Raw genomic sequence first — 19,997 nt, forward strand, 5'->3', positions numbered from 1 at the left:
CAGAAAGTGTTTCAAGTTCAATTGAGAATATTTCTAAAATATCAAAATCGTTCCATTGCAGCGCGTTTCGTGTGTGTGGTCCTTTTTTACATAAACCTCATGTTAATCCATGTCAAGACTCATGAATAAACACTGCCAATAAAGATTTTGAAAACGCATCTACCAATCACATTTAATAATAATGTGTGATGTTGTGTTGTTATTATTAAGGCACCTAAATACGGACTTTACATGATATAAATCCGAATTGTTATGTAAATAATATATCACAATTTATCAAAAATCTACTTTTTGATAAATTATGTCTATTTATTAGGACTCACCATTAAACGATTAATTATATTTCATGAGTTCTTTAAGGAATAACGAAGTTTACTTTGAATGCACTAAAAGAATTAGTATTTGCTAGCAAAAATTTCTAATTGGCGTGAACAATAAGTAATAAGTAATTCTACCAATCACCCAATTAGTTAAAAAGTGAAGCATAAATACTTTAACCGTAAAATAACCAAGATGTTTAAAGAGTAATTTTAGACTTACGTTGGGGACATATGACAAGCAGTGTATTTGTAATTTGATATCGCAGTTAGCACCCGCTTTTTACCATATGTTGCACCCGTAAGCGGAGTTCACGTCTTGTCAATTGATGTTGAATGTTGATATTAGTAAAACAGTAGGCAACAAATACTTCCCGATAGACTTATCGAAAAAGAAAAGTTGCCAAAACTCCGCTGTATACGTGTAGAGAAGTCTCTAACTGTATATGCTGTACATGCAGTGTAGAAGCTGCAATTTAATAAATAATAATTTAATTATAATATGTGAGCTGACCGTTTCGTTACCAAAGAAACATTTAGCATAAAATGATTTTTGGTGAGATTTGATTTACTTTTATAAGTTGTTTTTATATTTCGTACTTTTCTCCGTGCATTTTTGGAAGTGCAGTAATTCCGTCTGTGTATATACAATGTAGCATAGAGGTCATTTTCTCGTGTCCTATTCCGGTTGTCCCCAAGTCGTTCTCTTTAAGTTTTCCGTTTAAAATAATCGATAGATCAATTATAAACTTGGTTCTTAAGCGATTATATTCAAATATAGCTGAATGTTACACTTTAATATATAATACCATTAAATTGAATAATTATATGGTAAGATATGAAGACTGAAGACAATATTATGAGTGCATTATTTAAATTGACTCTAAAGTGTGATGACAGTATTCGACATAACTTAAAATGGTGAATGGTGTGTGAAGCTCTAATTAATTAATAACTAGCTTTTCGCCCCACATTTTTATAATATATACGTAGTTTATTCTATAAGTCATATAAAGACTGCTAAAATAAAATTTACGTTAGAAATTTTATGGAGTCGTTGAATTTCTTTTAAGCAACTTTTCTATACATATTCGTAATTTTTTAAATTTAGGTCAACCATAACAAGTGAGTGACTAAAAAAAATATGGATTAATTTATATTTGACTGGCCAACAAAATTTAAACACTTGTTTTTTGGTGTTCATAAAAAATATATTTACAAGTTCGATGGTTTAGAGTTCTTAACAACTGTTACCCGATTTCGATTTTGAAAAAATACCGCCATATTCTATTTTTATGTAAATACATACGTCTATAACATATTAATTTCAATCGTTTAGATAAGTTAAATAGTGTATTTAATATTGTTCTGATATCCTATTAATATTATAAATGCGAAAGTTTGTATGGATGTATGGATGTTTGTTACTCTTTCACGTAAAAACTACTGAACCAATTGCCATGAAATTTGGTACGTAAACAGCTGGATAACTGGAATAACATATATAATAGGAAACTTTTTATTCCGATATTCCTACGGGATACGGACTTACGCGGGTGAAACCGCGGGGCACAGCTAGTAGTCTCATACTTTTATCCTCTAATTTATGGATGGATTTGGATGTGAATCCTGAAAATTCATGTTTTCGTAACTTAAGTGTAAAGTGTCACTTTTGTGAATGTATTTATGTTATTTATAGTATCCCTACTAATATTATAAATGCGAAAGTGACTCTGTCTGTCTGTTACGCTTTCACGCCTAAACCACTGAACCGATTTTGACTAAATTTGGTATGAAGATAGAACTCAACTTGGGAAAGGACATAGGATACTTTTTATCGCGAAAAAAGGGTAGAAAAGGTTGAAAGAGGGGATGAAAATTTGTATGAAAGTACGTTATTGTCAAACCGATTTTGATGAAACTTGGTATGAAGATGGAGCTAAACGTGGGAAAGAACAAACCATAATTTTTAATGCTATGCTCTGCCCTACTCCTCTCCTCTGTCTAATTTCTCTTCGTACGTCTGGTTATCAAATTATTAAGTTCGTAATTATATTAAGTTTTAGAGCAATTAAGAATGAATAAATAAATAACAAATAAGGCCATACACTTGTATAATTTTTAGATCTTTAGTATAAAATTAATTTTGTATGTGTAAAACCCGTCTTTCATATTAAGGAAGTCAGTTACGAAATAGAATGATTTTTCAGATTGCAAAATATAGTTATGAATAAAATCTAAATGATTATTATTTTTTTTACTTATTTCTTTTCATAATTTTGCTATGAGCATCATATTTTTTTCATCGGGTGTAATCAAAACCATATGAGCGGTCAGAAATCCGGAAAAACGTTTCGTAACAAGTTTTCCCGTCTTTTGGACCATGAGATAAAAACACAAAAAATTGGTGATTGGAACAAGTCTGACGGTGCTTCAGGGGTTATATTAGGTAAAATAAAAATAATGTTCGTTGCCAGCGGCGTCATAAGAGTGGCTGTAAATCGAACGTGTCGGAAAAATAACGAAAATTGAATGATTTGTTGCACAAAAAAATATTGTATTGAGACAAGGTATTATCAGATGCCATACTTTTCTGGTGTGGCTTACTGAACCATTTATGCCAGACCAATTTTTGTGCAGCTAATTACCGTGCAGTAGCCATTCACGTAAATCAAGCTGCCATACCTTTCCGGTGTGGCTTACTGCCAGACCGATAAAAAGACGTAAATTAAAAATAAACAACTGAACCTTATAAAAGCGAGTTAAAAATAAAATCACTTATAGAACAGTAACGTTTAAAACGTGTCGAATAAATAGCGTTTTTCAAGTAAGCATGCCATCACTTTTCCCCTACTAAAAGTATGGAAAACATATATCTAACTTTATTAAAAATAATAATGATGGTATAGACCAAGTCTATAGAGACTTACATATAAAATTTGTAAAATTATCAATAAAAGAGCGCAATAATTATCTAAACCTTTTTATCTTAAATGTAAACATATAATTTTCAAAAATTAATCTTTCTTCCTCAATTTAGCGCTGGATATTTCTATAGCTTCGAGCCAATGTTTTATTTCCTCTGGACACTGAGGTTTACTATCTGCTCCAGGAATATTTTTCAGTAGTGTATCGGCATCTACATTAATAAGGTTTTGTCGCGACAACACGATAGCACGAACAAAACCGTCGTTTAGTGTAATAAACTTCTGTTCGATGAATAGAGATTTATCCTCCCAGTATGCCAACTAAAATAAAAACAAATATAACAATTCGCATTCATCTCTGTTATTTATCGGGAAATATAAGAAAAATAGTAAAATCATATAATATTCGCTTTTGTTTGTTAATGTTGTAAGTAATTCAAATGCTTATTACAATGCATAAGATATAAGGACCTATTAGGAATTTTGTAATGTCACGAAAGGCCTCTTGTCAGCTCATATTATTAACCCACAGGTCATTTTATTACAAATTTATTCTGTGAATGGTTATTTTAATAAGAATGAGACTATTCAAAGATATTGCACAAATTCGTAAATCTTACCTTTGTCTCAACCTTGTATGCAGTAAATATGGGTATAGTTCTTCTATACCGAATAGTAGATGCTCCTTGTAATACATGACCATCAACTGCTTTGATATTTGCATATATTCCCGTAGCGTCATAGAAGTGGAACCTGGCAAAGTCTAATTCTCGCACATAACGGGCATTGTTCATATGTCTTAGAAATATGTCGACGTCCTGTGTCGTGCAAAATCCTGAGAACAATTATAATAATTTATGCTATAACTCAACATTTTACTCCAAATATGCATAATTATAATTTTTAAACAAGAATTATAACCATGTAAAATAAAAAAAAAATCCCGACTAAACACTTTTTGGTTTTAAAAAGAAAGAAAGAAAGAAACATTTGTTTTAATATAAAGGAAATAACTTTTTACCCATTTTGCTTGGGTCAGAAAAAAATCAAAACAACACGAACACAAAACAAAATCGAGTGCACCGAATCATATCAAATTTGCAAAAAAATACGCGATTAAGTTACGGAATATGGGGAAAATACAAAAATAACTAGTAACACGTTTTATTGTTGTATATATGTACGCTACTTCATTCATTGGGTTTGGATTTTTGCATGTCGAGTGATGTGCATTGACATCTCTAAAATAAATTTATTTTCTTATTGGCTGCATGTATGGATAGCCCCTAAAATGTTTTTAAATAAAATGCCTATATTTTAAGTAAAATTTTAAACTTGGGCCTAGTATTCGTATTTAACCATATATATATGTCCAAATGAGCCCCGTGCATACCGCACAGCAATTACTCTTTTTAAAAGATATTTTATTGTACAGAAATGTATATGTATATGGATAAATCTTATCCAATTACATGCTCCATTTAGATAATCAGCGTATGCAAAGCTGCTTGCTTTGACACAAAGAGCGGGGCACCTGTATATTATATGGTGAACATTTTACAAGGACATTTACAATTTTTTTTTGTTCTAATAATGTATAGGCTCCTCAAGTCCTTTGTACAGTGCTCATTATCAGTTGACATAGATGTCAAAGGACCTGGGTTAAATCTCGCTCATGGAGACTAAAGGGAAAACTTTCATACTTGCCAAAACATCGGACTGTAATCCTGGCGACTTCACCTTTTAAAACTGGGTGTCCATATAGGGTGTAATATGGTCATTGTAACTTATAGTTTTGCTTACGCTGATTAAGTGAAAAATACTCATAAAACCTCCAACCCTCTCTATGCTCGTATATTTGCGAAATTATTATCTATATTTTTCAACGAACAGAAAATTTCGTTGAACATAATTATATGAAGTTAATTTTATTCGTATTATTTATATTATGATTTAAAGTACCTTCTACAATTAATAATCTAAAGCAGAAGAGTTTGGTCGACCATCTAATCTCAGTAACTAGGTATTTGACCGATTACAAACAATTATTTTACCGTTGGATATGTGCGAAATCTCCGACTACTACATAAAGTGTACCACGGATGAAGCCGGGGCGGAACGCGAGTGTCGTATAATTTTAAGATACGATCTACTTTACAATGATACAAAGTACAATTTTATTTTTCATAGTAACAATGCATTCAATGAAATTGAATGTAATATTTTATAAAATGTATAAAATTACACATAGGTATGTTAGAATAAGTTTAATTATTAAATTTTATATAACCTTCAATTATTAAAAAGTAAATATTATAATAACTTACCGTAAATAGTAGAAGAATCTTTAAGCCCACATTTTTTTTTAAAGAGTCTTCCGATTCCTATGGTGAAAGCCACTCTTAGAAAGTAATTGACGTCCCAGAATATATACGCTAATGCAATGATTGATACGACAATGCAGTACATTTTAAATAATATATCAAAACAAGTGCGCGACGTTACAAATGCAAGTATCGACTGACGAGCGACGATAAAATAAGCTAACTATACAAATATTATTATTCAAACGGTGATAGCTCACACAATCTAGACGTCATTGTGCCATTGAACCGGTCTGTAAGATTCATAGTGAAGTTAGCAGCGAAACGTGATTGCATTCCTCAAATAAGTACTATAACTAATGGTAGAACTAGTTATTATATCACATATTGTGTTTAAATGTCTTTAAAAAATTTTAGAAAAGTTCGCGGTGAGCTGAGTTTAATGTACCTACTAGCAGCGTCCCTCGTTTTCACCCTCGTAAACGGGTTTTTCTTTTAAATCCCAATAGTTCCGTGGGAATATTCGATTTGAAAGTAAGTTATGCCTTAGTATGTGCCAGGAAAAGTCCCATCAAAATCGATCCAGATCTTCTAGTGATTAGCCGAAACAAACAGACAGATCGAAAGACAAAAATTGTTAAAAATATTATTTTAGTGCATCTACCGTATATTTACACATAGAAAAAAGCGCTTCTTTCAATATCACGAACAGACACTCCAATTTTATTTATATGTATGTATAGATGCACGATTACTTGATTAGGAGGGTGAAAAAGAGGGAGAAAATATAGGTACTTCTTGAATTTTTAATGTGCCGAGAAAATAGTTCCAAAAAAAGTAATCAGTATTTTACTATTGTGTATGTCGGTCTCAATAAGACCTGGGTGGACGAATTAAAATCCCATTAAGTACTTACACAGATATATTTATTTAATCTATTTACGAAGATTAACGCTTGAAGTCCTCATACTTTCCAACCAACACTCAATATGTCTTGGAATTGATGGCACATAATCAGACCCAGACAGTCCTTTTAGAAGTTCAGGTATTGTTTCTTTGGTCTGTCCAATAGCATATTGTCGAGATATCAGTAAACATCTTACTTTACCGTCTCTCAGTGTTATAACTTCGTGCTCAAAGAATAGTGATCTATCATCCCAATAAATTAACTGTAAATAAATAGAACTTTACTATTGATAACCATTCAAAGAAAATACTACGAAAATTAACTTGAGTCCACAAAAAATCTAAGAAATCAAAATAAGCTGATATAAACAAACCAGTTTCGGCATTGACTCAAAAATATATAAAAAAAGCGAACACAGTATATATACATTTAGTATTCAAAAAAACACTTACTTTAGTGTTTATTTTATAAAGAGAAAATAAGGGCACCGGATCCATGGTTACCGTCAAAGTAGATCCCTGTAAGGACTTTATACCTAACTCCTTACTTCTCTTATAGATGCCAGTCCTATCATAAAAATGATATCTGGCAAAATCGATTTCTCTTACCAGTCTCGCTATCCGTATACTCTTGAAGAAAATATCGCAATCTTGAAAAGTACAAAGCCCTGTAATTAAACCGCCATTCTTATATTAACCTATAAACTTAGGGATTAATATTTGAAAATGTTTTTTTTCCACCGAATATGTCTAACTCCAAACTTGATAAACAGAAAATAAGTATGTTGAACTATGGCGAATATTTTTGCCACAATGAAAGAAAAATGATTGTACTTAACACGATTTTAGCACATAAAATATATATAATATCTTACCGTAGATGGTAGTGACATCATTCAAGAAATAAACTTTTTCGTACAATCTACCACTCAGCACAGTGAACAAGGTTCGTAAAAAGTATCTTATGTCACATGTTATGCATAATACAAGAAAAACAATAGCTATATAGCAATGGAACATTATTCCTCTTTTCTTTTTAAACGATGAAGTCAAGTATTGCATTCATAGCAGAACAATCGGCGCGGTCGTAGGTATCTACTTACGAATATTTAACATTGATCTTTGATCTCATTTACATAAATAAACTCCACAATTATTAACCATGCCCTACTCAGTTTATTGAAACTGTTTCTGTATTATTCATTTCCATTATTTATACATGGCAATGTAAAATTTATATTAAATGGACATAATATATCGGAACAAATATCTCAAATCCGACACAAATAAGCTATCTCTTTACACTCTGTGAATAATTGAAACTATATCAAGAAAACTAAAAATTTCCACCAGCAGATTAATTCCTAATCTTCCAAGAAAAATTGATTTGAAATCTTAATACATAATGTCGAAAAGAAAGATTATCTATTACTTCTTCAGGAACATATATTTGAATCTACTAACATAAAGTTGTTTCAAAAAATACCCTTGGTAACCAAACATAATAGGTTCAAAACCACGGGAATGTTACATTTTCACGAAAATGTTACAAATAATATCCTTTGCTGTTGCGCATTTTAACGTGTGGCATTGATGGTTATTACATTGTCACTGGACGCATAGCATAAAGAAAATATCCATAAAATCCCATTTATATGAACCCGCATCGATACGTATTTGTTATTAGAATGCGTCTTTAGTATTGAGGACACTTTAAGAATTAACGGAATATTTAACTAGATTGATTAAAAAAATAAAAAATTAGTTTAACCCAAAAAATAAATAACAAAAATGTACTTAGATGTAAACTTTATCACGATTAGTCGCATTTTCAATCATTGGTTTTACAAGTCTAAGTACAACAACAAAATAAACCTTTTCTACAATTAAAGTCACCGACATTTTTCGGGGGAGTTCCTCCAGGTTCTAAAATGGAACCCAATGGCAACACTTTCCAATCAAACAGAGAAAATCATCATATCAATCGGTTGAAAGCCTTATCGAGTTATAATATAAAATAAATATAAAAAAGCATTTGGTGAACGTCTGTTGATAATATTAAAATATGTTACAGTATTCATTTATAAATTATGGATTGTATAACTAAGTTGTACAATTTATTTGCAAACATATTTCGAGAGCTCTATCTCTACTTATTCTACTGCTGTATTTAAATTATTGTTTGCCAAAGAAGAATTCATAGACCTACATTATACCAATAGCTTTGCTCCTAGCTATTTATAGTTGTCTTTGACCGTGATCAAAGTCAGGGACAAAAGTGTTTGTTTTCTTTATAATCTATGAAAAGATTGTGGAAAAAATCAAAGTATGTTAATATAAAGTGCAAACAACAACTTATCTAAACAATGTGACATTAAATAAATATAGCAATAAGCATGAAGGTGTCTTCATTTGTAGTATGTCAACGGATTTGTTTCTGTCAGCAGTAATAGCCAGTGGCAATAAGACATGCCAACACCCTCTGTTTACTTGTCTATTTATTTCTACCTCAAATTCACAAAACACGCGACACCCGGCAAACAGTTATAGAGGAACTCGAATTCGTAAATTCAGTCCGTCTGTATTGCACTCAGCAAATATTTAGCTATAATAAAGGATTAATCCATAACTTTTACGAAATAATGTATGAGAAATAAAACAATAATGAGCTATTATTCATTTATTTGCGTTCAAAAACAAATATTAACAATAATATAACTCAAAATATGCTATGAATCAGTGTACAAACCAACAGCAATTCTATTTTTTGAAGACGCATGTATATCTATAGATCAAATTACGCGAATGAACAAAATGGAAATATTCTTCTGAATTACTCAGAAAATATATTTATTGAGAAATTAGCTAACACAATACATCAATTGATGGGTCGGCTACGAGATTAAAATAGTATTTATTCTACGAGAAGCTTTCATATTCATAGATTTAAATCATACTTTTCGCAAACGTTACAAATTGGAATGACGTTTTAGTGGTGGCCATTACATTGGCGGCAATCAGGGGAGCATGGGTTGCACGGAGGCGGCGGTGCGTGTGGATGTTGCAGAGGGAGTAGCAGCGGCGCTGAAAGTGTGGGCAAAGCAGGCAGCGGAACCAACCAATCGGAACCGCACACTCGTCCCATCACGAGCGCGGACATTAGCGGTGCTCTGGGACCCACTGGCCTAAAAGCTGACCACCGTGACGGTTCCTCAGGATTTGAGAGTGATACATCGTAGCTCAACGGATTGGATGCACTCTTTGGCATAGATTTATCTCTAGAGTCCTGTGAAAAACATATTTCCTGTAAGTTGTAACGACGTATATATTTTATATATTATTTACTATTTATTAATTACGTATGTATAATAGTAGTGCTGTTAGCGTAAATGCTCAAATCAAAACTAAGAACTAAAAAGCAGGAATGAAATTGACTTATTAACTTTGAATAATTAAGCTATATAAATAGTTTCCCTTGAACCATGCGTAAGTATGCTTAACCTTGAATTCATTAGCAAATTATGAATCGATGATTTATGTACCTACTTACGTCATAACGTAATAAGTGGTGTAAAAAAAACAAAGTGATCATACATACATATCGTGGTAAACAATGACAAATTACACAATGACGCCCTCACCTGAACTGCATTGCAATGTTCAACAGCGCGTAAGAGATCGTGGTTACACCGTCTGAGAACTAGTTCCAATACGGAGCGCTTTTTACCAGGAAACAGTTTCCTTAACATTTCTAATCCTGCTGTACTAACAGGATTTGCATCTGTACAATCGTCATTCGAGGAGGCACTATGGGAAAAAAATCAAATGAAATTAAACCTATAACTCAACTGCCAATTGGGAAACTAATACAAACCTATAAGTCATTATTATGGAGCCAACTGTTTATGATTAAGCTTTGAATATTTCATTATACATTTTCATCAATAAATATGAAATCCTAGACGCTCGTCCCGGCTCCGTCCGGATATAAGGATCCTGTTTTATCCCATGGGAGCATTTTATTGGATAATGCTCATGCCTGTATACCAAATTTCATTAAAATCTGTTCAGTAGTTTCAGCGTGATTGATGGACATACATCCATAGAAACATACGTTTACATTTATAATATTACTGTGATAAATTTTCCCTTTCTGCGTTTTAACTTAAGAGTAATATCAAAATTATGCTATCATGTAGACATTTCATAAAAGTCGATAGAATATTATTATACCATGGTCGTATGGCCGTCGAACTGTGACCAGAAGAATCTGGTGATGTACAGCAGTCGGGAAGAGAATCGCTTGTTTCGCTATCGATGTGTATCGGCTAAAAATTATTATCATATATGAAATATCCACTTTTTTTTCTTTTATTTATAAATACATATAAAATATGTGTTAGTTATGTCTAAACCTAATTAAGATAACTAGCTGCCAACTTCAAACGTGTCTCAGAATAAAAAATATACAGTTAGTACATTTTAAATTATTTTCCACTCCATTATATTTTATCTAGTAACAAAATAATCTTTAATTATGTACCAATATTTTAGAGTGTTGGGTTTTAATTTGAATGGAGAATTTGAATGAAGGAATACTAATAATTTCGAGAAAACCATCAAATATAGGGTATATTTGATAGTTTTCTACTAACTAATCTGTACATCGAAAAATCTACCTTCATCAAAAAACTTACAGTGTGATCTTCAACAGCGGAATCAGGTTCAGGGCCAGGACTTTGACACGGTCCTGTCACTCTCATACCATATATCCGACCGGGAGGTAAGGTTTCTAAAGATGTTCCACTTTCAACTGAGGCCAAATGTAGGGCTATCTTGTCTTCAGCGGCCTGTTGCCTCTTCAATGCTACCTGTTAAATGAAAATAGAGATACATATTTAATCCCTATTTTATGATTTTTAATTTGGTGTTGTACAATACATTCTTAAAGAAAGAAATAAATATAAATTGAAATTTTTTTCAGCAACATAAAGATGTTATGTATGTGGGAGTCAAGCCCGCGTCGACACAAAATGGGTCAGCTCGCACCGGGGAAGTACCACACCCCCACAGAAAACTGTTTTTAAATTACAGCCTATACGTTGCCCCGACTTAATACCAATACAACAAAAGAACTTTCATTCACTTTCGTCCAATAGTTCCGGTTATTGACGTGTACAAACGAACAGACACAATATTGTTTTGGATTCGCGCTATCTTACTTTTTTGAATACTTCTCCAATGATTATTTTTCTACTATCTTCAAAGTACAGACACAGTTTTTTTACTATTTTATTTATGTACTAGGTTTTGTCCGCGGCTACGCACGCGTTAAATTCGGAGTAGTTTAATTGATATTATTATACATATAAACCATCCTCTTGATCACTCTATCTATTTGAAATAACCTTTTATCAAATGTGTTACGTAGTTTTAAAGAATTAAGGATACATAGGGACATAGGGACAGCGAAAGCGACTTCGTTTTATACCTACCATGTAGTGATAAGTAGATGTATAGGTAGATAGATCCAAGGACACATTTTTAGTTAATTTATTGAAAGTCCTTGAACCCCAATATAATAATGTGTAATCATAGATGTGTAAGTGTCATCGCAGTGAGACTTATACACAGCAGTTGAGGGGCGCCAAATCGTCTCGGGCCTAGGGCCTCAAACCTAAATCCGCTACTGCTTATACATAATATAATACTAATCTTTATAATAACATAAGCATATATTGGTACATAGCTAAATATCAAAATATAGTAAAGTAAAGTGAAGTAAAATCTACGACGCACCACATCTGAACTGATCTAAACGAGGTTAGGTAATTTGATATCAAAGTAAATTAATTTACCAGAAAATCAATGATAAACAGACAATGTTTATGTTTGGTAAGCGGTCACCCAGGGGAAATAGTACGGGATAGGCGATCACACCCGAAGCGTTTCTCGCCTCATTGATAACAAAAACAAAATCTGATCCCTACAAATTGAATAACGTGAATTGCGACTGGAATAAGTAATAAGAATGTTTGTTTAGAATCTGTATTTTTTTTCAAGAAAACACTTGTAACAACTCGTTGAAATTGGGCTACCATGAAATCGAAGTTTATAAGCGTTCTTTATAAATATATAACGCAATTTAAAGATGGAACTTCAAATTTATTAAATTAAAAGATATTAAAGTAGAACAAAGCTAGATAGTTCATTAGTTTATCGTTTACTAGTTAGAGAGTTAATTTTCATAAAACTCTATCTTTCGGCCCAAAACCAGCTCACAAAACTTTTTGTACAATACTTATTTAAATGTTGTGTTCCATTCTTTAAAGTACATATTCTCAAAAAAAAAAACTTTTAAGAATTAATTAAAAGTAAACTCCAAATGCCGTACAAAAGTGGTGGGACATCGACAGCGATGCATTACTGTACAAACCGATCGATGTTTCATCCGGCGTCTTTTGTAAACATGTGCCACTTGTTCAAATAAACCCAGCGCCGCATTAGCTGATCTCGATTTCACTACATTAAAACACATTAACGCCTTCACGTCGCGTGTTATTTCTGAATTAGGCAGGTATTGATATCACAACAATCTTATAATATTACTCATTTCTCGCATTCTTCTTTTTTACCCGAAAAAGATACTTAGGAATTGTATTGTGATATAAATGCCATCATAAATAGCGAGTCATTCTAAGAATATAGGAAAAGCGAATTTACAAAAATACCTATCATTATGGCCTAGAAAATAAGATGAAACACAAAGAGGAAATAGTGGCCTAGATATCTACTTTCAGCTAATATTTGAAATTTCATTACGTGCCAATTTAGAAGATTCGTTGAAAAAAGTATGAAACCGAAAAACCTGGCGATGATGTTCTGAAATCGGTCGTAGTTATTGTAATTAAGTTTAATTAAAACGTGAATAAAAGTGAGGCTAGTGTATTGATGGCTTTAACGTTTAAATATTAGAATAATGCACCTACTTAATTTCAACATGGGCGTTGATATTTGATATTTATTTATAAATTGTCTATAGAATTAAAACTATATTACACTAGCTGTTCGTCCAACCTTCGCCCGTGGTACATACATATAGCTTATGTCACTCATTGAAGTTGCAGCTTTCTAATGGTGAAAGAATTTTTGTAATCGGTCCAGAAAAAAGGTTTCAAAGAATTAGTGAAATAATCCCGCAATCCCTCTTCTAAATGGACGTCTCAAAAAATCCTATCCTACTACATCCTATCCTATTAATATTTTAAATGCGAAAGTTTGTAAGGATGTGTGTTTGTTTGTTAGTATTTCACGCAAAAACTACTGAACCGATTGCAATGAAATTTGGTACGTAGACAGCTGGATAACTGGAATAACATATAGGCAACTTTTTATCCCGATATTTCTACGGGATACCGACTTACGTGGGTAAAACCGAGGGCGCAGCTAGTATCCTAAGAACGGAAAGTGAGCTTTGGATTTATACAAATTTAATATGGACGGTTGCGAAGATTTATACTCAATGAAAACCCTGACCACAAAAAAGTGTCACTGAAGTGATAATTATACTATTTTAAATTAATTTTCCTCAGTATAATTAAGGCAATTTGTATTTAATGTTGGTAGGTGTACCGTACCTACTGTCAAAATTTCATACTTCGCATTCGCATTCAACCCACGCTCTAACCATTTCCAAAAAGTCCTACTAGTTGACGTGCCTAAGATATATGCAGCGCATTTATTTCTAAAGAAGAAACACAGATAACATATTGTATGTAACTAACTATATTGTAGAAGTGACTTTGAAGCGAAGTGAAGCGAATTAGCGAAAGGGTTTCATGAATGAGTTTACAAGGTAGATAATATAGTAAATTTTTCTTGATCATTATTACACCTAATTCATTCAAAAATCTATCTCATGTTTATTAAAATTATTTTAAATACGATAGCGCATTTGATGGTTCCTCTGACCCTTTGCCTGTTCCAGTATACTGCAACGTTTCACCAGATTTTTACATTGTTGGTTGAAAAAGTATGAAACAATAAAGATATTATGAGCATATTCAGTCATAGTTTGTTGATTAAACATTACTTGTATTGACTTGTTAATTAATGCCAAATCAAAAATCACTAATTCCCACAAAAATTGCCGATGCGTAAGCGTTTTAACCTAGTCATTTATTTATTTATTTAAAAAAATCAAACGTTAATTAATAAATTGAACATAAACTGTTTGTACTGTTTAGCAATAACCCTTATAAAGTTTATAAGGGTTATTGCTAAACAGTAATATATACCAGACAACCAGTTAACAAAATAAATGTATGAATTTCATGATATGTTCCGATAAGTGAGCATATACAAGATAAGCGAGTAAAATTTATATTTTAATTTTGTATCATGACAGAGAACAAAAAAAAAAGCAAATAAACTTATAATAAAATAAGCCTATATGGATATGACGTGATGGCTACCCAATAGCTTTCAATGTGTGTAAAATTGTGGAAATTGTTAAGAGTACGTACGAGTATATTTACCTGAGCTGCCATTATTCTTTGTCGTTCCTTGATAAGTCCACATTTGGGGCATTGGCAGTTTCGATAGGCACAAGATTTTTTATGACCCCGCAAACTTGATATAAGTCCGTGGTTGCGGCACCTAGCGCATTTCGGCACTCTCGCTCTACCTCCGTTCATTATTTCGTTAATTGTGTTTTGAAAAATCACTATTGGTATTTAAAATTCACTCTGAAGTAACAAACAATTAAGTAATAATTATTGCAGTCAATGATTTATTAAATAACTCAAAAAGCAGTCTTATAATTAAATTGATTTTAGAAACGGTTGCAAATAAAAATGTAGATACCAATTTAAAGTTTAAATCAAAATGCTATTAATCTCATAGAATAATTGACGATGTACGTATATTTTTGTTAAATTTATTATAAAGTTAAGAGAATACTTTTATTTTAAGTATGTTATACACTATTTATTTTAAACCTTTAAAAATTTAAATCGCACTACTACACTTTCAGGATCAAAACATATTAAGTAATCTTTTGATTATCTTTAAAAATATTTCACTTACCTTTGTTCTGTAGTTACAGTACAAAAAACAATTTTATATATTTTTGTAACACAATCACAAAATGATACCTATATTTTAAAACGCAAACAATAATATCTTTCAATATAATTATCACTTTATCACATTCACAAATATCAGCTCAACCGCCCACATAATAATCCACCCTGAAACTAATACCGGGAAGCTGAGTGTTTTTCACGAAACAATGCGATAGGCGTTGAAAGCAATAAAATGTTACAAAACAATTCTCGTGAAAATCAACTCTATATTCAGGTTTCCAGGGCGCAGTGTCGCAAGTCTTCCCCCAACATCCTGCAGATTTCTATCCGCCCTCGCGTGAGATGCGACCAATCAGGAACGGACTTTTTTACGATTGGTTACATCTCGCGGCTAGAAAAACAAAAGATTCTATTGACATATGTTTCATTTGGATAAGCTACAATATATACTTAGGTATATCCAGATTTCATACTTCTGGAAGATAAACAGGTAGATAGTTAAATATACATACAATAATATAAAAATATATGTATAGCACATCGCTTATTTTATGAATGAGTTTTAATTAAAAAAATATATATATACCTAAAAAATAACAAAGTAACCTAAGTTACTCCTAATCGAATCAAAATCTGACAGTGAAAGTGCCGTCGTAAAAATAAACGTTATTTGGTAATGTACCGTGGATCTATACGTTCATATGTAGATATTTAGTAAAGAGCGTTGATATTAAAAATATTAAAACTGACCCTACAATTTTATTTATGGGTATAGATAATATAAATTGTAAACTGTGTAGATATAAGTTATGAATCAAGATAATGATTTGTTCACATTATTTAAAGCTAAAACTTTGACTTTTCGTTTATTGAAATCAATATTAGGCTAGTCTGAATGTACTCAGCTAAAGTTTATAGAAGCGAAAAATTAGCTACATAGGAGCGAGGCGGTGGAGAACCCTCAAGCTCAAGGGGCCCTCGAATCCTCGCCTGAAAATTTTGATCGATTTGAGTTTGAAAAAATTTCGCCCGATTTTTAACATAAATCAACATACTAGATTACAATCCGCCTTTGATGATGGGTGCTCTATTGAGAGAAATAGGAAACTAACTTCGAAGGCTAGAAGTTTCGCAATTAGTTATAGCTTTCAGGGGGTTTGCAGTTGATGGTCTGATGATGGCAGATTTGATGGTCTTTCTTTTATTTGTATTTGTTAATTCGTAAGCTATATTGCGCGGCTTCGCTCCCATAGCATCCTAATTCCTTCCCTACTAATATTATAAATGCGAAAGTTTGTAAGGATGTGTGCGTTTGCTGCTCTTTCACGCAAAAATTACTGAACCGGTTGCAATGAAATTTGGTACGTAGATAGCTTGACAATTGAAATAACATATAGGCAACTTATTATCCCGATATTCCTACGGAATACGGACTTACGCAGGTCAAACCGCGGGGCGCAGCTAGCAATTTTATAAAAATAGTCTATAGTCTTCCTCGACTTAAAAAAAATTCCATTCGAGCCCTTCTGGCCTTGCGGAGATCAGCGGGTGTACATTAATAATTTGTTTTACCATATTTTTCGTAACATTTCGAATTTTCCTCTTCTTTAAATATTTCCCAAAAAACTTGACAACATGTATGAAATTTGCTATGAAGTTTCTTAGATTACCTTCAAATAAACTCTTCAGCTTTTCGAAGAGCAAAGCAAAGATATGGGAGATGCAGGCATCGTGGAAAGCATCACATAATGACAAAAGATCGGCGTTCTATGTAAAGTAAAAGTTCTGAAGTACTAATAAGGTTAAGCTTCTTAGTACTTTCCTTCATTCCCGTCTGTATGTAACCTGTATGTAACAAATGTACCTTTCCAACGGTAAAAGAATTTTTAATATGCAATATCACAATGTGAATTATGAAGAGGAATCTTCATAATCTATATAGTAATATTGCGAGAGGAAAATATTGTTCAAAAATTCTTTCACCATTAGAAAACTGCATCTTCACCGAATGGCATAGGTTATAAAGTATGAATGTACCACCATCTACTTATAAGTATTTTTATTGATCGAAGTGTACCACGGGCTAGAGGTATAAATTAAGTATGCAAGGAAACAAGCATATAAAATTTTCGTATTTTTTTTCGTTCATTATTTATTTCTATAATTTTATTATAATATACATATATACACTTTTGTACATTTTTTTGTTTTACAGGCGTTGCTTATTAATATCATATTTGTAAAATTCGTAAGTATGCATGCATGTATGGATGTTTGCTACTCTTTCACGCGAAAACAGCTTATCGTATCTGTATAAAATTTTGGTACAGGGGTAAATAAGTCGGGATTGGTACATGGCTGCTTTTTACCCGTATAATTATTCTACTCTTTGCCGGGTACCATACGAGTGACGACGTGAGTTACAGCTTTTAACATATTTATACCCAGTAGTGGTCGTTAAAGAACCTATTTGATATACTTCCAACATTTCAGAATTTTTAATGCTTATGGACCAAAGCATAAGTATTTTATTATATATTATACCCAAACTAGTCATTATTTGAGATCAATCAACACTTACACATTGCATTTTGCTTCTAGTTACCATGTGAATGTTTGTGTACAAAATGTTTTTATACCAACTTAACCCACTCTAACATAACATCAGTGTTCAACTTTTAGCCATCACAAATATCTTGAATCAGAATCCTTACTCATAACTAATAAGTTTTTTTGTACTATTGTTCTAAATATATACCAATCAATCGTAGTAATAGTGCCAATATAATTATTTAAGCACATTACTACTTCAATATAATTTTTTTTATCACATTTTTTATAGATTCACTATTTCAACAAACACTATTGACTTGTTCGTTTTTAATAAAAAAGGGATTTACATGAATACACAATTCTATTACCAAATTATTAAAACAATTAAATTGTATCCGAACAATCAGATACTGGTGAATGTATTTTACTGTACTTACAGTACATGGATAAATAAATTAACGCTTTTGTTTTATATATTTGAGTGATTCACGTAATACATTGCTAACTGATGCAACCCTATATGCAATAAAAACAACAAGTAGTTGAATTTTAAATTTATAACATAAAAGAAACTACTATTATAGCAGTATTTACTATATTTAAGTTTATCAACATTAAAATGAAAATTAGATTTGAAAATGTCATTTACTTTTCTTCTTTTCATGTTGCTTAGCCGCTTTCTTCTTCATGATCTGAATACGTTTGTCAGCAGATACAATATTGATATTGGGTGTGACTACTTTTGATGGTGGCGATGATGCTGTAGTGCTTGCAGAAATCTTAACTGGTGTTGTTGGCTCAGATATAAGGGTTGGCGACTTTGCTGGTTTTGAAGTGTAAGCTGTGGAATAACTTTGTGAGGAAAGACAAGAAGCACACTGCCAACCGGAGCTCATATCATTATCACTAATAACTGGCTTGTGGCAATCCTGAAACAAAGCAATATGTCAATAAGTAAAGAAACCCATTGATTGGTATATTAGGGAATTATTCAAACCTTGTCTTATATTTATTAGGTTTTAACATTGTGATTTTGTGTTCATGTTATAACTATTTTGTTGGCGATCAACAGATTTTAACAAAAAACAAAATTTACCTGGTGATAGAGGGCATGACAAGCATCACATTCAACCAAACGATTACCCGCTTGTACTGCTATCTGTCTACACACAACACAGGTCAAATCTTCCTGTAAGAAGTCAAATGCCAGCTCTCCATCCATAACAGAATCATCATCATTATCTCTTTCAGGAATCTGTATTTGCTGAGGACTTTGTTGGGGAATTGGTATTGTTTTTGAACTGCTAGACCCTTTATCACTTTTGTGTTTGGACCGTGATGGAGATACAGTTTTCTCTTCGTTTAGATATTTTTTTGGTAATACGTTCCCAAGGGTTTTAGAATTTCCATAGGTTTGGCGAATCATATCGTCAAGAGTTAAACGCAACTGCTCTGTTGAATCAGATGCATTTGAATGCAAATATTTGAGACATAATTTAATAGCCGGATCCAAATCGATTGATGTCATTTTGTGATGTATTGTTTAAAACACCTTTCTTAATATAAAGATGAACAAGAAGTCGGATATGGGAATATATATTATTATTTATAGTAAAAGCAGTTTTAGATTGTGACAACTGACAATAACAGATTATTTTTTTAAGATTTAATGGCTTGGTTACAATCCGTTGCCAGTGGAATCGGAAGTTGCCATTCAATAAAAAAAAAGAAAAGGAAGAAGGCTTGTCCACAAAACTTTCAAGCCAAACAAAATAATAAAATATATATTACCTAGGCAGATACACAGATCGCATAATACTCCACAGATAAAAAAAAAGTAATAAATCCGCATTAAAATATTAATGATAAATGTCACGTAAAAAG

General features: G+C 32.1%; 4 protein-coding genes across 4 annotated transcripts; all 4 read right to left on the reverse strand.

Moving 5' to 3' along the window:
- Positions 1-3,307: 3,307 nt before the first annotated feature.
- On the reverse strand, positions 3,308-5,848 carry LOC119831479 (protein THEM6-like). The gene is made up of 3 exons (XM_038354856.1): positions 5,572-5,848; positions 3,865-4,079; positions 3,308-3,565 (listed from the first exon to the last, which is right to left on the reverse strand). The coding sequence occupies exons 1-3, from the start codon at positions 5,711-5,713 to the stop codon at positions 3,335-3,337; spliced, it is 588 nt and encodes a 195-aa protein (XP_038210784.1). The 5' UTR covers positions 5,714-5,848; the 3' UTR covers positions 3,308-3,334.
- A 655-nt stretch (positions 5,849-6,503) lies between these two features.
- LOC119831304 (protein THEM6-like) lies at positions 6,504-7,494 on the reverse strand. Its single transcript, XM_038354604.1, has 3 exons — positions 7,350-7,494; positions 6,928-7,142; positions 6,504-6,737 (listed from the first exon to the last, which is right to left on the reverse strand). Exons 1-3 carry the CDS (start codon positions 7,492-7,494, stop codon positions 6,504-6,506), a joined length of 594 nt encoding a protein of 197 aa, XP_038210532.1.
- A 1,969-nt stretch (positions 7,495-9,463) lies between these two features.
- LOC119831305 (doublesex- and mab-3-related transcription factor A2) lies at positions 9,464-15,695 on the reverse strand. The gene is made up of 6 exons (XM_038354606.1): positions 15,562-15,695; positions 15,012-15,221; positions 11,172-11,345; positions 10,708-10,802; positions 10,116-10,281; positions 9,464-9,760 (listed from the first exon to the last, which is right to left on the reverse strand). Exons 2-6 carry the CDS (start codon positions 15,168-15,170, stop codon positions 9,464-9,466), a joined length of 891 nt encoding a protein of 296 aa, XP_038210534.1. The 5' UTR covers positions 15,171-15,221; positions 15,562-15,695.
- A 2,897-nt stretch (positions 15,696-18,592) lies between these two features.
- LOC119831507 (integrator complex subunit 12) lies at positions 18,593-19,787 on the reverse strand. Its single transcript, XM_038354901.1, has 2 exons — positions 19,210-19,787; positions 18,593-19,042 (listed from the first exon to the last, which is right to left on the reverse strand). Exons 1-2 carry the CDS (start codon positions 19,639-19,641, stop codon positions 18,755-18,757), a joined length of 720 nt encoding a protein of 239 aa, XP_038210829.1. The 5' UTR covers positions 19,642-19,787; the 3' UTR covers positions 18,593-18,754.
- Positions 19,788-19,997: the final 210 nt, after the last annotated feature.

Source organism: Zerene cesonia, chromosome 13, assembly GCF_012273895.1.
Source record: "Zerene cesonia ecotype Mississippi chromosome 13, Zerene_cesonia_1.1, whole genome shotgun sequence".
NCBI lineage: Eukaryota > Metazoa > Arthropoda > Insecta > Lepidoptera > Pieridae > Zerene > Zerene cesonia.